This window comes from Mustela lutreola, chromosome 2, assembly GCF_030435805.1.
Source record: "Mustela lutreola isolate mMusLut2 chromosome 2, mMusLut2.pri, whole genome shotgun sequence".
NCBI classification, from domain to species: domain Eukaryota; kingdom Metazoa; phylum Chordata; class Mammalia; order Carnivora; family Mustelidae; genus Mustela; species Mustela lutreola.
In genome coordinates this window covers 130,272,141-130,289,702 of record NC_081291.1, presented here as the reverse complement: position 1 = coordinate 130,289,702, position 17,562 = coordinate 130,272,141, and the positions used below count along the sequence as shown (strand labels likewise).

General features: G+C 42.6%; 1 protein-coding gene and 1 long non-coding RNA gene across 5 annotated transcripts in view; both read left to right on the top strand.

Moving 5' to 3' along the window:
• The first annotated feature begins 764 nt into the window (after positions 1-764).
• Positions 765-6,218, top strand: LOC131824876 (uncharacterized). Its single transcript, XR_009351016.1, has 3 exons — positions 765-1,033; positions 3,384-3,450; positions 5,967-6,218. It is a non-coding gene; the product is annotated as an uncharacterized LOC131824876 (long non-coding RNA).
• A 1,334-nt stretch (positions 6,219-7,552) lies between these two features.
• The window catches only part of SKIL (SKI like proto-oncogene), a 28,756-nt gene continuing 18,746 nt past the window's right edge, over positions 7,553-17,562 (top strand). Inside the window, exons 1-2 of one of the 4 annotated variants that reach the window (XM_059163497.1) lie at positions 7,553-7,956; positions 9,574-11,353. In XM_059163497.1, coding sequence (XP_059019480.1) covers positions 10,256-11,353 — 1,098 coding nt within the window. In that variant the 5' untranslated portion in view covers positions 7,553-7,956; positions 9,574-10,255. Of the gene's footprint in view, positions 7,975-8,502; positions 8,839-9,573; positions 11,354-17,562 lie in introns of those variants that run through there. The other 3 variants (XM_059163494.1, XM_059163495.1, XM_059163496.1) reach the window with 3 other exon arrangements.

Below are 17,562 nucleotides of genomic sequence, written 5' to 3'. Positions count from 1 at the left end.
AGGCTCTCTGCTCAGCCTGCTCCCCCCCGCCCCCCCGCCTGCCTCTCTACTTGTGATCTCTGTTAAATAAATAAATAAAATCTTTAAAAAAAAATAAAGCTCTTATGTATTTATTTGACACAGAGAGAGGAGAGAGAGGGAACACAAGCTGGGGGAGCAGGAGAGGGAGAAGCAGGCTTCCCGTAGAGCTGGGAGCCTGATGCAGGGCTTGACCCCAGGACCCTGGGTCGGAGACCTGAGCCAAAAGTGGATGCTTAACTACTGAGCCACCCAGGTGCCCCACTATCCATCCTTTTTGATTAACTCATGTGTTTCACAGTCTTCCATTCCTAATCTCTCTGGTTCTCCTGTTCTTATTGGCCCATCCCAGAATCCACTGAGGAGCTCTGGTGTTTCTCCTGATTCTACTTTAGGAATTAATATTTCGAGGACAAGTCTCTGGGACACGTCAGGATTGTGTGGGGAGGCCATTTGGCTGCCTCCTCCTAGGGATAGACCTTTTGGCATTATCTGGGTTAATTAGAACTTGGTTCTTGGCTTCGAAGGTTCAGCTGCTTGATTTTGTCAACAAATAAGATTGACTCTGGTCTGTGAGCCGGTTCCCTTGAACCAAACTCACAACATCTGGTGCGCACAATCAGCATAGCAGGCATTTGTTTATAGTCAGAAAGGAACTGGACATTTACACTGACATGGACTTCTCCACATACCAGTGGTTTGGGAAGCTCAAGTATAATCAGAAGTTTGCTTCAGAATAAGGAACACAATTTGTTCTCTGGATACCTCAAGGCTGATGCATTCATTCATCTCCACAATTGAGAGAGCCTTGCTAATCTTCCTGACCAGTTATGCCTTCTGAAGGATATCTCTATTTTGTAGGCTTGTTAATGCAATCAGGTGAAGATTTTTTTTTTTTTGAGGATTTTATTTTTTAAGTTATTTCTGCACCTAATGTGGGGCTCAAAGTCACAACACTAAAAATCAAGAATCACATGTTTTATGGACTGAGCCAGACCAGCGCTCCTGCCGTCAGGTAAATTTTATTCTGATCAGAAAACCATTTATTTTATTTTATTTTTTATGTTTATGTTTGTTCTTTATTTTTTAAAAGATTTTATTTATTAGAGAGAGAGAGTGGGGAGAAGCACAGGGGGAGGGGGAGGAAGAGGGATAAAGAATCTGAAGCGGACTCTGCACTGGGCCCAATATAGGCTCAATCCCAGGACTGGAAGATCATGACCTAAGCTGAAACCAAGAGCCACATGCTTTTTTTTTTTTTTTTTAAGATTTTATTTATTTATTTGACAGAGAGAGAGACAACGAGAGAGGGAACGGAAGCAGGGGGAGTGGGAGAAGAAGTAGTCTTCCAGCCTAGCAGGAAGCTCCATGCAGGACTCCATCCCAGGACCCCGGAAGCATGACCTGACCTGAAGGCAGAGGCCCAATGACTGAGCCACCCAGGTGTCCCAAGAGTCACACTCTTAACCAATGGAGGCCCCAGAGAACCATTTTATGTCTTCATAGTGTTTTTGCTTTTCTCCGCTTTCCCCCTTCCTTCCCCATTTTTTAAAGTTTTTTTTATCCCCCTCTTTCTTTAAAAAGATTTACTTATTTAGTTATTTATCATAGAGAGAGAGAGAGCACACAAGCAGGGGAAGCAGCAGAGGCTGAGGGGAAAGCAGTCTCCCCGCTGAGTGGGGAGCCAGGCACGGGGCTCCATTCAAGGCACCTGAGATCATGACCAGAGCCCAAGGCAGACACTTAAACCCACTGAGCTACCCAGGAGTCCCAGATGGGGTGTTCTAATAGATATTTTGTTGTTGTTTGGTTTTTTGTTTTCTTGGTGAATCTAAGTCTAGTGAGATTTAGTAGTTAACACTAAGTCCAGAGCTGTGTAAAACGGAAGCAGACAGGTTTTTCTGCCACTACCCCATTCTTCCACTTCTTTCTGACTCTAGGTTGCGAGGACTCAGACTAGCTCAAGCTTAAGAGTGGATTCAGCTCAGGGTTGCAGGAGCATCCAAGGACAGGAGTATAGCTCAGCATGGGAACACACTGGAGCCTAAACCTTGAGTCTTATCAGCACTCTATCCACTCTCCTCTTTACACCTGCCTCATTTGGGTTTCTTCTGGCAGATGGCTTACACTGCTTTTCCACTCACGATATGGCAGCAGGACCACCAAAAGTTTTGGAGGTTATATTTTCTCCATTCAGTACACCAGCCAGGCTGGGGCTAAACTCTCTTAGTGCTCATTCCAAACCCCTCTGGGAAGGTGCTCATTGGTCTAGCTTGGCTCAGGTGTCTATTCTGGGTCCAGTTGGTTAGGTTTGCAGGGAAGGTCATTCGTAGTTGAAGAAGCCACGTGGTTGAGGAAGTGGGATAGGAGCCAGGAAAAGACGCATAGCTGGGCAGCCAACCCTATGCGAAGCTACTAAATTCTCAGTCTACCATTTGGTGGCCCAGAACTCCCTGCTTTGGTTCTTTACCTGCGCTTTCCCTTCCTGAGCTATACATGAATACTTTCTATTTCTATGTCCTCCTCTAATCAAAGTTTCCTTATCTTGTGTGGCATTATAATAGGATTCTGCTGTGTGACCAATAAATCTGATATAGATGGCAAAACAGAGCAAAGATATAACCTAAACCCAGAATATCAGTTTTCTCATCTGATAAGTAGGGGTAATATTACCTAACTTGAGACAGTGTTGTGAGATTAATAATTATATAATAATAGAGACTAATAATAATAATAATGTTTATTCCCTTCTATGTAATACATTTGCACTTTAACCTGAATATTAGTGAAAATAATATATTATGGGAATCTCAAACACTATGTCAGAAAGGCAGTGGGGACGATAGAATCTTCTGTGACCTTCAAATCATATAACATAAACCTTAATCCTATTTCTTACCTCCAGATTGGTCTTACATAGAACTCAGATTTGAAAATCATGTAGATAATATTTTTCATAATTTGAAGAGGAAGGATGTACCTAGCTGTATGATTTTGAGCATAACTCTGTGCTAGTTTCTTCATCTGTAAAATGGGGTAATAATAGCCACTCTTTTATTGGGTTGTTTTGAGGATTAAATGAGTTATACTTAAAATGCTTAGAACAGAGCCTAGCAATAGTAAATACTATATAAATGTTAACACTGGCTATTATTCTTTAATGCATTGTTTCCTAAACTGTAGGCTGCATGTATTAGTAGCTAATTGAAATTCAAAGATTCAGAATAGAGAGTAGACTATCACAGAGCATTACTCCATAGGAAGGAACAGTATTATTGTGGGTGATGATAAATATTCTCTGAAGCTTGGTACAATGCACCTACCTGTAAATTTCAATATTTGGATTTTTTTGGCCAATTTGACAGCCTTTACAGCATGTGGGACTGAGAACCAAGAAGAGTGAGGAAATGAAGAATGGAAACGCCAGTGATGGTGGGTCAAATGCATGTCCTACTAACCTCTGTTCTGCCACTTATCAGCCTAGTGGTTAGGCTTGTAACCTAAACTCTGCCTCAACTTCTCTTTTGTTAAAAAGGGAATTTCTTGTCTGTGTTTCATAGGAAAATGTGAAGCATTTTGAACTACTTACAGTCCTAGCACTACGCAGTTTTCAAATCTTAGCTTGGCAATATCACAGGGCTAATTATGACTTTTTTCCCTGAAAAAGAGAAAAGGTCTCTGATTTGCAGTAAGTCAAACTTTGCCACACTTTCTAAACACTCATGAAATTCCTAGAATTCACAATGAAATACACTTTCCATGTGTCCATTACATTGATTTTAGGGTTCATTGCAATTTATACGCTAAAAATTCAAACTCTTCTAACATGATCTTTTTCTCTTTTACCCTTTCTGGCTATTCCTTTTTGATTTCTTCTTCATATTTCCCTTCCAGTTTCACAGAGCCCAAGTTAAAATCCAGAAAAAAAAAAAAAAAGTGCTGCATGACACTATTCAGGAAAAGGAGGTTAATAATTTTTAAACATCTATTCTTATCTTATTTAAGACATGAAAATGGGGATTAGGATCTTGTAGGCATAGTATTGATTTGGCAGATAAGAAGAGAAAGCCTAGGGACGCCTGGGTGGCTCAGTTGGTTAAGCAGCTGCCTTCGGCTCAGGTCATGATCCCAGCATCCTGGGATGGAGTCCCATATCGGGCTCCTTGCTCTGCAGGGAGTCTGCTTCTCCCTCTGCCTCTGCCTGCCACTCTGTCTGCCTGTACTCACTCGCGCTCTCTCTCCCTCTCACTCTCCCTCTATCTCTGACAAATAAATAAATAAAATCTTTAAAAAAAAAAAAAAAAGAAGAAAAAGCCTAGTCAATGAGGGGAAGGATTTTTGCACCAGCAGGGACAGTAGCATTAAACTAATATGGGGCTTAAAGTGCACTGGGGGGTGGGGGTAGGGGCAGGAGAGTAGGGGAGAGGGGATAGGTAGGAAAAAGATGAGAGGGCTGTGAGGAAGTTAAAGAGGATCAGAACCATCATAATTCGGACAAGTAGAAATAAATGAAAAGCTACAGAAAAAAATAAGGTTGAAAAGGAAATAGTTGAGATTCTTTTGTGAAACTGAAGGACCTTGTAGCATCTGATTTGCTGCTAGAAAATATGTCAAACAAGTTTTTTTTTGTTGAAGATCAAGGGAGACGGGAGAAGAGGCACTAGAACCATCAAGCTACAACTGGTTTTTCTTCCTTGGAAAAGAGCACAAAGGGGTGTAAACAAAAACACAAGCCAGTGTTTTTGTGCTCCGTTATTAACGTTTATCTGATGTTTCTTCCCCCTCCTTCATGAAAATAAAATTAATTTACAATGAGTGTTTGCACTTTACCCTGTCCTTTCCATTTTCATATTCTTCGTAATTAATATTGGTAGGTCATTATCAATAGATGGGTACATGGAGACAAGAGGAAGGCATTTGCACCAAATCATGTATCAGGTCACAGGTCAGAACTAGTCTTTGAATTCTTGGTTTCTCTTATTACCAGAGGGTCATAACGAATGAAGAAGAAACTCTAGACCATCTAGTAGCAATTAGTTTGGATCTTCTAGCTGGACTGCTTAGTGGAAGATGAGACAACGGGTAGGCGGCTCCTCCCTCCAATCATTTGCACACACTATATGCACACAGGCACACATTCTCACAGTGGTCTTGCTTAGTTCCTACTGGCAGTGAGCAGGATGAGGTAGGAGGCAATTGAAACCTATCTACTAGCTATTTACTAACCAATACTTGCGGTGACTTTTCAACACTGATGAAGACCATCAGTATATGGGAATTATAATATTCATTACCTTACAGTGCGTATTTTTTCTAAGGATTGTATTCTCTGTGTCTACTTAATTCTGAGATAAAGAACCATTATTATCTGCTTCTGTGTGTTTTTTTCATATTATACAATTTTGCTGATAATTCCTGAAAATCTTTAAGTAAGCCTGCAAAAATGTGGCTTAGGAAGAGCCTCCTCAGCTGCATCAGAACTGTGTAAATATACCCTGTTTAGTTTCACTTGTGTTCAAACCTGTACCTTTGAGGCTGAGACCTTGGGAATTCAAGGGTAAAGTGAATTTTAATTTGGTACGTTTTGTACTTTGATGAATAATGAAAAAAAAAATGCCCTCAAAGCTTGATTGGCTCTAGCTACATTTGCCTGTCACTATTTCTCAAACTATTGTACATAAAATAACAGGCACAAAAGATCCTTCCCTCAAAAAACAGATTCCTGGGGAAAACAAATCAAAAGAACAGTGGAGGGGATAATGCGTTCGATTTCTCAAAAGTCTATTTACTGTCCAGTTTATTTTGGTCCTTAGGCCTTTGGTCATGCTAGCAAGTATTTGTTTTTATGGCTGATCGAACGACTACTAAACATTTGTCATTAATTGCAGTTTAGAATCACTTTTTTAAAAAATTGTCATTTTGGTTCCCCAAAACTGTTTCTTCTCCAGAGACACGAGCCAGGTGCCACGAGTTGCCCGGATGCCAAGTCCCAGGACTGTCCAGTCTTCCACATTGGATCTGCAGCCGGCCTTCTAAATATTCTCGCGGTTAGAAAATCTATCCCCCAGACTCACAGATGCTGTTCTCCCCCCACTGGCTCTGCACAGAACATCATTATCTTTGCCGAGCTTCTGTCTCTATGGCAATAACAGATGGGAAGTGCTGCGGAATTATTCATGTTCAGCAAAGGAGGCAGTCAAGAAGGAGGGGAAGGTGGGGGGTGGGCGAGGGGGCACGACCCGGGAGCACGGCGTTGGGGGGCGTAAGGAAGGGAACGTGGGAGTGGGGCGAATGAGAGGTTTGTGAGCCTCTGGTAGGCCTTCTGGGAGGAAAAGAGGGGAAAAAAAATCTATGAGCACAGGACTATTCCCAGTCGGTTAGCTCCAAATGCGGACCCCGTAGGAGCGACCTCGAAGCAGTAAAGCCAGGAGACACTGGACGAAAAGGAGCGAAAAGGGAAAAAAGAAAAAAAAAAAAAAAAAGAAGAAGAAGAAAAAAAAAAACCAACCAGGGGCGAAGCTCGAGTCCTTTGAATTCTGTGCAGTGCAAGTCGGTGAACTATTTCGGTTCCTGATCTTGCGGTGGGGTGGAGAAAAGGGGATTTCTTGGTGTTTCGAAATATGACGGAGCAACTCGGTAGAGTTTAATATGCTAATTGGCTATCCTGGGAACGCTAACAAGGAAGACCACACTGCTCGCCCGATGGTCAAAGCCAAAAGCTCCTAGGTCGTACCTTTCCTCATCTCATTTCGTGTTCCCTTCTAAAACAAAAACCAAATAATAAGCCCTCAGTAAACACTGTAGAAACCTGTAATTTCTAGCTCAGTTTTGAAACCGAGGGAGAAGCCTAGTGGGGAGGGGAGAGGAGGGAGGCTGAGAAGTAGGGACAGAAATGTTCTCTCTCGGTTTTGCCGGAACTTTGGCCAGCCCTCTAGCCCGGCCGGATGGCGGATGGAGGTCAGCCCGGTGAAGGCGTCTGGGCGGAGGCCGCCTGAACGAGGCGGGGGCCGCCGAGGTGGGGCGGAGCGTAGGCAGCTGGCAGGGCGGCTCGCTGGCTGGAGGCCCCGCGGGGGCGGGGGGCAGCCCCGGCGCGCCCCGGGGAGCAGGGCCCACACCCGGGGCGCTGCTGGGCGGCCGCCACCCGGCTGCCTCCGGGGCGGGGCGGCCCAGCTGCGGCCTCGCGGGGGGAGGGTCGCCCGTGCCTGACCTCGGGCGGCGGCGCTCTGCCGGGCGGGCCCTACCTCCGCCCTGCTGGCAGCTGGGGTCGCGCACAGTGCACCGCGCGGCCGCCCTGCCCCCTCTCTCCCTGTCGCGCGGCAGCCGAGCGGCCAGGGCGCCCCCGGGTCTGGCCCGTCACCACAGAGCAGCGGGTGGGGCGGGGGCGGGGCGGTGGCGGCCCCAGACAGCCGGCTGGGCGACTCGAGGAAGGAAGGAGGGAGGGTGGCGGTGGGGGTGGGGCGGGGAGGGAACATCCTGTCTGCGCCGGGTGCACCGCAGACAGCGCCGTGCGCCAGCCGCCCAGACGGCGCGCGGGGCTAGGAGCGCCGGGAGCGCCGGGAGCGCGCCTGGGGGGAGGGGCGCGCGCGCGAGGCGACGGGGCGAGTTGGGAGCCCTGAGGAGCCACAATAGGCCAGACGGCGCGCGCGTCCCCGAGGAGCTGGGAGCCGAGAGGCGGTGGCGGCGGCGACGCCGGCGGGACCGCGCGCGCGGTGCCGCCGCTGGCTCCGTTCCCCACCCCTCCCCCTCCCCGCCGCCCTCTCTCTCCCCCGGGCGGCCGGAGACGGCGGCGGCGTCTGCGGGAAGCCGTGTGTCTCCGCAGTGACGTGGGCGGGCCGAGGGCTCGGTGACGTCAGAGGGCTGTGTGTAGCGATGTGTGTGGGGTTCGGAGCGGCGCCGGCACAGCCGAAGGGAGCGGGCGAGCGGCGGCGGCTAGCACAGGTGCGGCCCCGGCTCGCGGTGAGGACGCGGCGGGCGCGGCGGGCGCGGCGGGAGGCAAGGGGCGCGCGGCCTCGGGGGAGCCCGACGGCGGTGCTCGGGGTAGTGGGGAGTTAACAAAGCTCGTCGAGCTACTCCCGGCACGGAGGCCGGAGTCAGGGGTCCGGATGCGCGGGTCCCGGGTGGGGTCGGGGCCACAGGGGGCGCAGGGCGGGTGTCCCAGGGCGGCTCGTGCTTCGCTAACCCCAGGCGTTGGGCGCGGACACAGGAAGGGCGCTGCACTTGACCGGAGCCGTCGGGACCCCGGAGACCCGGACGCCCGTCACTCCCCCACCCTCTCCCAGCCGCCTGTCTGCACTCCTCGGGGATGCCCCCGGCGTCTGTCGGCTGCCTGCGGCGCGAGGATCCCGACTTGTCGCCCCACCCGTTCGCAGACCCTTCTCCCTTCTGGCCCCGGGCAGGCGGGGGAGGTGCAGCCGTAGGGGTGCTGGGGTAACACCCGAGAACTTCCCGGGGAGAGGGTACGCGGGGGATTTCCACAGTCCTCCCCGCGGCCCCCGCAGTGGGACAGTGTTGGAGGGCACTTGGGGTTGTCCCGAGGCTGTGGGTGGGGGTTGGGGGACTCCTCTTCCTCCACTTCCCACACCCCCCCTTGCACAGCCTAAGCGTCCCATATCCCCCCACCACTCCGTCCTCCCCCTCGAGTTTGTGATGGGTGGGTGGATTTGCGTGGGCCGAGGATTTCAGGGTTGGGGGCTCCCCCACTGTAGGTCATGCCTCCTGCCCTCTTTCTCAGCCTTCGTTCGCTGAGGTGTTCCTGTGGTGGGCGAAAGTCAGAACATTGGCTGGTGGCCTTGGTCCGTAGCCCTAAGGGTATATTTTAAGGTAGATTGCTGGGAGTTCGGGAGGCAAAAATTTCTATTTATCGAATTTCTTTCGGAAAAGAAGGAAGTGGAAGAAGAATCTTTTCTTTTTCCTTCTTCCTCCATTTGCATTCTTTGTGAGGTCTGTCTGCCTTGTGTTTTTTCCCCGGGATTAGTCTTGTTAAGGATGGAGATTCCCAGGAGTGGAGTCTAGCTTTTGGCTTCCATTAAGCCACTTCACCCACCTTTTAAAGGGAAAGTTAATTTTTGCCTACAGTCATTCCAGAAAAATAGCGTACACCGACTAGGTGAATTAATGCACTTAAAATTGTAACTTAGTTTCATATGGTAGATATGTTAACTTGTATCTGATTTTTTTGGGGGGATGAAACTGGTATATATTGTTTTATATTAAGAGATGTAGTAAGGGATTATTATCATTAAAATGGCATAACTGAGAAAGCCTCTGGTACTGAATTTTGGGTGAGATGATCTACTTAAGGTTCTCCCTGTTCTCAGTTGAGGTAGCCCTTTTTCTTTCGAGGGATATTATTGCCCCCATTACTCATTCTCCAAATTGCTTTCCTGTTTAAATGAAGTTCTTCTATCTAACTGGTGTTAGATTTGAAGAAATTGCTCAAGTGTCACCTTTGGTAAAATTGAACTGGGTATAAGATTAAGAAACTAGTTTCAAACCAACCCTTCAGCTTCTGGAGCAAATTCAAATGTAACTCTCCCCCACCCCGCTCTCTTCTAGATTAATTAAAAGAAGAATGAACAGTAATCCATGAAGATTCCCCAGGCAGTTTTTCTTTAGGTATCATTTTTTAACTGTAGAAGTTCAAGTGGAGTCAGAAGCTCTTCTTACTGGTGCAAGGATTTATACAAGCCTTCAGTTTGTTAACACAGACCAACAAGATCATCACTTTTAGAGAAGATACCTTTTTTCCCCCTTTTTTGGTGTCCTTGGTGCCAAAACCTAAATTTGGATGTGACATTTTGATCTGTGTTTGTGTCTACGGTTTATGACACAAGTAATCACATAAGCTTTTCACATGTTTTGCTTAAAACCAAACCAAACCATTGCATTGATTCTGGACTTCTTGAACTGAGAGAATTGATAAGTTTATTTTAATGTATATTTGAAGAATTACGAAAACAGGCTTCCTCAGATGTGTGCCTCACTATTATATTATTATTAGAGACAAAAGAAGAAAGTTTATAGCACTGGCAGTGAAATTATACTAGAGTAGAAGCAGAACAAAATAAAAGTTGCAAAATCTATTGAGTAATTTAGGGAGATTTCTCTTTGAAAATTTAAATTTCTATGAGAGTAATTGCCATAAGTATTGATATGCATTGCTTTTCTCTCTTCAAATGAGTGATTAAAGAACAATGCAAATTTCAGACTTATTTATTTAACACAACAGTTTTTAGCCATGGCAAACCTACAGACAAATTTTTCCTTGGTTCAGGGCACAAATAAAAAACTGAATGGGATGGGAGATGATGGCGGCCCTCCAGTGAAAAAAATGATGACAGACATCCACGCAAATGGGAAAATGATGATCAACAAGATGCCAGCAGTAAAGAAGGAACACTTGGATGACTATGAAGTGCCAATGGAAACTGATGGGGAACATGTCAAGCGAACCTGTGCCTCTGTGCCTGAACCTTTACATTTAAATCCCAGTTTGAAACACACTTTGGCGCAATTCCATTTAAGTAGTCAGAGCTCCCTGGGTGGACCAGCAGCATTTTCTGCTCGATATTCCCAAGAAAGCATGTCACCTACTGTATTTCTGCCTCTTCCATCTCCTCAGGTTCTTCCTGGCCCACTGCTCATCCCTTCTGATAGCTCCACAGAACTCACCCAGACTGTGTTGGAAGGAGAGTCTATTTCTTGCTTTCAGGTTGGAGGAGAAAAGAGACTCTGTTTGCCCCAAGTCTTAAATTCGGTACTCCGAGAATTTTCACTCCAGCAAATAAATACAGTGTGTGATGAATTGTACATCTATTGTTCACGGTGTACTTCAGACCAGCTTCATATCTTAAAGGTCCTGGGAATACTTCCATTCAATGCCCCATCCTGTGGGCTGATCACATTAACTGATGCACAAAGACTATGTAATGCTTTATTGCGGCCACGCACTTTTCCTCAAAATGGTAGTGTACTTCCTGCTAAAAACTCATTGGCCCAGTTAAAGGAAACTGGCAGTGCCTTTGAAGTGGAACACGAATGCTTGGGCAAATGTCAGGGTCTATTTGCACCCCAGTTTTATGTTCAGCCCGATGCTCCCTGTATTCAGTGTCTGGAGTGCTGTGGAATGTTTGCGCCCCAGACTTTTGTGATGCATTCTCACAGATCACCTGACAAAAGGACTTGCCACTGGGGCTTTGAGTCAGCCAAATGGCATTGCTATCTTCATGTAAACCAGAAATACTTAGGGACACCTGAAGAAAAGAAACTGAAGATAATTTTAGAAGAAATGAAGGAGAAATTTAGCATGAGAAATGGAAAGAGAACTCAATCCAAGGCAAGTTTTGTTTTTGCTTTTTTAAATAGTAATTTTGAATAATGGCAGTGGTTTACTTTGAAATCAATTCCAAATTTAGACTATTACTTAACCTGTGCATTAAGACACTGTTGCTGCTAATGCAACAATAACAAAAAATACTGATCTATGTAATGCATAATGTTTGTATTACACATTTTAAGCTATAAAATGCTCTCCTCCGTGTGTGCTCATTTGGAAGAATTGAACAACCTGTTGTAAGAATTAGGATTATTCCCATTCTACAGATAAATAGAATGAGGCTCAGAGATCAAGTGGCTTTCCCAAGATTATATAGCCAGGGAGTGGAGGATTAGGGCTTCTTTCTCAAGTCATGTTCTCTTTCTTTTTCACACATCCTGCTTTTTGATGACTAGATCTGTTGTTGTCCTAAGACTCAAGATAATTTACACTTTGGTGTTATTTCCATTTGCAAATGGTATAATAGCTAGCCAAAACAATTCTGGTTGTGGGCTTCAAACAGCATTATTCAAAGGTAGATCTCGGATTTCTGACATTGTTTCTATATCTGGCTATTTGGTATTGAAAATAAATGGTTAAGGCAGATTTATCTGAAGAATTTGTGGTTCTAGTAAGCAAGGTTTTTTTCTTTAAAGAAATAACTTAAAAAAACTGACAGCTAGAATAAAAAGATTATTTTAACTAAATATTAATGTAAAAACCTGTCAACAAAGAGATCTTAAACATTATGTATCCACCACATTATTTGGTATTTAAGATTTTCATTCTAAGAGTTTGAATGTCTGGGTAAAACAAGATACGGGTTATTAAATATCCAGTTTGTTGATCTGATTTTTATATATATTTTTCTACTTGATTAAAACCAATATACTGCTAGCACTGTTTAATACTTACAACGTGGCAAACATTGTTCTTGAGCCTTTACATATATAATTTTATTTGATTCCTACAACAAAAGATTGGCCATGTTTCATCTTAAGAATCTAATTTTCCACTATTAGTTTTATTTCTTGAAATAATCTCTGCCTTTTCTACTTCACAGAAGAAATGAATGAGGCGTATTAAATGACTGAAGCTTATTCACAGCAATATTAGAGCTTGGGCTAGATTTGGTGTTGAGTGCTTTATTATAGTACCTTTAACGTTTTGAGGGAAATTTAGTTACAGTTTAGTTTTAAAACTGCGATTTGCTTCTGAAGCTCAAGAAGGTAATTTTAGACTCTAATTTAGGAGAGTTTGCTACTTGCTGCTTCCAAAGGGTCAGCGCTTTGGAGTTCCTTGCCTGTGGCTCCTAGATAAGTTTATATTATTCATGTGCATTTATTGACTGATTTTGAAGCAGGATTGACTTCAAGCCACTTCTCAAACTGCTGGACTTGCTCACAGCTGGATTGGTCCCACGCTGAGGCTTGTGCTTGGAAATTCTCTAAATGTGGAATGCCCTTTTGATATTTATGATATCTTGCCTTAAGCTAATTAGGGGCTCTACCCTTACCTGTCCATAGGTGACCACATTATTTGCCGCCTGTCCTTGCTCCAGTCTTCATTGCTCTTACTTAAGCATTTTTTTTTTTTTAAGATTTTATTTATTTATCTGACAGAGATCACAAGTAGGCAGAGAGGCAGGCAGAGGGAGAGAGGAAGGGAAGCAGGCTCCCTGCTGAGCAGAGAGCCCAGAGAGCCCGATGTGGGGCTCAATCCCAGGACCCTGGGATCATGACCTGAGCCGGAAGGCAGAGGCTTTAACCCACTGAGCCACCCAGGCGCCCCTGACATAAGCATTTTTGGGATAAACTACTTTGCCTGATATTTCTGCTCTATGTTCGTGAGAAAAGAACATCTGAGAACCAAGATAAAGGTTAAAAAGAAGATGTGAATTTACTTAAACTGAATGTGCTGGGGTTTGGGTAAAAAGGAAACCATTCTTCATCTGGATGTAGTCCTTTATTGTCTCAGAAATTACTAATTTGAATAATTTTTTTGGGGGGAAGATGTGAGATTTCCCCCCCACCTTTTGTCTGTGTTACCTTTTTGCAGGATTTACTTCAGTGTTTTGGTGTATTTCTTCCAATTTTATGTGAATTTTAAGCAATTTAATGGAATTTAAGAAAATTTCTAGCAATCAAATCTTTAAGAAGGAAGTCTTTTTCGGTTCACGTGTAATACATACTTAAGTGGTTTATTGTGCTTGTCACTTCATGTTTTGAAAATTTACTCCTTAAAACTTTGTGAGGTAGTTCTTGCTTGAAGGTCTGTGAGTGAGGTTTCTCATGAGAAACCAGTCCTAGATGGGTCACATGTTCTGGTTGTATAACTTACTGGGTGGTAGAATGAGGCATTTCTTCAGACTTGATGTCTAGTAATTTTTAGTGCTTTTTCCTAAAGCAGACTTAGTAGTAGAAACTTAATTTTGAGAAACATTAACTTTTCTTATCAATTTCTCTTAGTATATTGGTTAATAACCTCTGTATTAACTTGAATTATAGACTCAGGTATTTAACTGGGAGGGGGGCTAGGAGATCTGCTTGACTGGGGAACATTTTTTATTATCTTCTCTGAGTCAGTGAGTTGGTTGCCAAACAAACCAAATAGACCTAGAGGAAGCGTGTTTGAAAAGTCAAGACAAGCTTTTTTTTTTTTTTTAAATAGTAGAATATACTAAATAAATTAACCTCTCATATAAAGAACTTTATGTTTAGTATGAATACTAATGTAATTCAATATGTTTATATAGTTAATGTAGTCAAAGTATTGTTTTAGATTAAAAAACAAAATTAGGAAACTCCATAGGAGTTGATTGAAATGTGGCAACTGTTAAATTATTTCCAAGGATGGAAATTATATTAGTAATGATCACCAAACTATTTGCATGACTAATACTACATTTAATTTGCATAGTACCTATATTTAGATGGGTGAAATAAGTGGTATAAGGTCAGTGTTCTAAGGAGGAACTGGCTCTGTAGAAATTAAAGGTATATTTTGAACTCTTTATTACTCAGGTCACGACGAGAAACACATTTGATTTTAGAACTGCCTAGGTGGCTTTGCAACATGGTGTTCTTAAACTATTTATTTCTGTATATCACCAGAGCTTTTTGTTAGAAATATGGTTCTTGTATTTTACAGTGTGTGAATGTATACAAGAATGTCATATTTCTTTTCCAAATCTTCAGTGAGTATTATTTATTTGATCTAAGTCTGATTTTGTTGTTCATACATTTTTGTCTATGGAAAAAAAGATTGCTAAGCAAATTGCCCATTTTTAAAAAAAGATTTTATTTATTTGAGAGAGAGAATGAAAGAGAGCTTGTGTGAGTGGGGAGAGGCAGAGAGAATCTCAAGGGATCCCAAGCAGACTCCATGCCAAACCTGGAGCCTGATGCAGGGATTGATTCCATGACCCTGAGATCATGGTTTGAGTCAAAATCATGAGTAGGATGCTTAGCCGACTGAGCCATCCAGACACCCTGCAAATTGATTATTTGTAAATAAAATTTGAAGGGTGATACTTAAGAATATTTTTAAGCACACTAGAAAAGTCCACTTGTAGTCATAGGTGGTTCTTTACTGTTACAGAATGTGGCAGATAATCTTTAAGATGGTGTATGCCCTTATGGTTTTTTTTTTTTTTTTTTAAAGATTTATGTATTTTAGGGAGAGAGTGTGTGTGCACATGTGAGGGCATGTGCACCTGTGTGCACGGGGTGGGGTGGGGCACGGGGAGAGAGAAATCCTAAGCAGGACTCCTTGCTGAGCGTGGAGCCAGAGTCGGGCTCCATCCCACAACCCATGACATCATGATGGGAGAGGAAACCAGGAATCAGTTGCTTAAGGGACTGAGCCACTCGGGTGCCCCATGCCCTGATATATATTTTTTTAAATTAAAATTTAGCTTTCTAACAATTAGACTTGACAACTCTTTAAGTAATAGAATATGGTTTTACTCTGCCTAGGGGTAAAAAACCCCTACAGATTGTCTGTGATGCAAATAGATGACCTAAAGGTATCAACAAAATTGTTTCTTAAAACCCATTAAACATTTTACTACTTTTAGTTTTGCATTTTACTTTCAGTTCATCATTTCTGCAGAGGTCATTGGAATAATAGTAATAGTAGAAAAAAATTTTCCCATTTTGTAAACTGTTTCTTCTGTTGAGGAAGTGCGTTTCTTATTCCAAACCTAAATGAAGTGAGGAAATACACTTGAGAGAATGGGCAACTACAAACAGTAGTTTGAGACAAAATGTGTTCTAGTAATAGTTGGGACAGATTTGGTGGTAATTTGTTTGATATATCAGTGATAGATTGTGCATTTTGTGATTAGCATAAATTTTGATCAAGTGGGGATAAGGTTAGCATCAGATAAAGTGTGCTCATATAGGGTGCCAGTATGAATATTTTTGTTTAACTTTCTAAAATTAATAACTGACTTTATGAGTTTAGAGACTATCTTTTTCCTATTTTCCCAGAACATAGTTTAGTGCTTGGCATGTCAGATGCACTCAGCAAATTCCTTTTTTTAACTGAATAGATTTTTGAAAAACAACATTATATTTCAGAATATGTGGAGGGTTTTTTTTTTTTTTTTTTAATGATGGTTTGATCTGGAAATAAACACATATATAATTTGCAGATAAACTGTTGAATGAGATAACTTATCCAGTAAGAGAATGGAAGTGAAAGCACTTTGAAGTTAAGAGTCTAGGAATGCAGGGTGGTGCTTCAAACTATCATTGAAATATTTACTAATACGTATTTGGGGACTTTTCCTTTCCCCATATATCTTCTTGTCTTAATTTAGAATTATAGGAATATATTTCTAATACAAATAAAATAACTGAGTATTGGGTTCAGATGTATCTCACTCTTCGTTATTTGTACACAGTAATTATACTATTGGATATTTACTTACTAAAACAAAGTTATGCGAGAAGAAAAGTGTGAAACAGGTCTGTTATAAGAATTATGTTAAGGACTATTAAATGAAATCTTTAGAATGGCTTTGGGAATAGTGCCCCCTTATGGTTTAGAAAATACAGAGCCTATATTTGTTTTTACCACTAAAAAATAATAAAACAGTTATAAATGTTAACATTTTTAAAAAGGCTTTGATAAAAAACTTAGGAATTTATTCTTTTTGGTCTGAGAAATGGGAAAAAAGGAAGAAGAAAAAGGGCACACCTGAATCAGTGTGGAGGCAACCAATAGTGTTCTCATAGTTGTGCACATGTCATAATTTATGCCATTGGAAGAACAAGGAAGGAATCAAGAATTGGGTTAATTTCAGTTCCTTTGGAATTCTGGGAGAGGAAACTATGGAGCCAGAACCCAGTTTGTTCAAGTAAAGAGGTAGAACTAGTTTGGGAATAGCTCTAGGAATGGCAGGAACCTGTATTTTGTCCACAAGCAGAATTTTAGTCTAATGAAGGTTCATACGTAAAAAACTTAAGGATTTTATTAGACAACAGAAAGCAAAAAAAGAAAATATATAATTAAATTCTAAACCTTTTCTTAAGCTGCGGTTTGCCTCAATCACTAAATAAAGTATTACAGCCCCATTCTAGGCAGAAGAATGACTAGAAAGAATATAAAGTTGCTTTTTTTTTTTTTTTGGACAAAGAGTGAGTACAAACAGGGGGGGTGGCAGGCCAAGGGGAGGGAGAAGCATGCTTCCCACTGAGCAGAGAGCCCAACTCCTGGGCTTTTGGGCTTGGTGTTAGGACCCAGGACCCCAGGATCCTGACCTGAGCCTTTGAAGGCAGCTGCTTAAGCTTAACCGACTGAGCTACCGAGGCACCCTGTAAAACTCATTTTGATTTATAGACTCAGAAGTGGGTCACAGAAATATGTACATAAAGACTAAATGCAGGCCCCTGAGGGCAGGAATTTATCTTCTAGTTTCCGAATCTAGAATGTGGTAGATGTTTAATAAAGGTTTGAATAACTGAATGAAAAGTATTACTAGCCCTATAAAGTTACCAGTGATTTTCGAGGAGAAAACCAGGGTTAGTTTTAAAGCAAGTAGCATTTTGTTTTTATTTATGGTATTGAGTTTATTTTGAGATTTCAAATAGCACTGAAAGTGCATATTTTGGGTTTTGGGGACAAGGAACACAAAAGTTTAGGAAACTCACTGCAGTTTATTTTGGTAACACTACGGCTTTTATTCCATGTTAAAAAGTTTTTTTGGTGTGAATATTAAAATA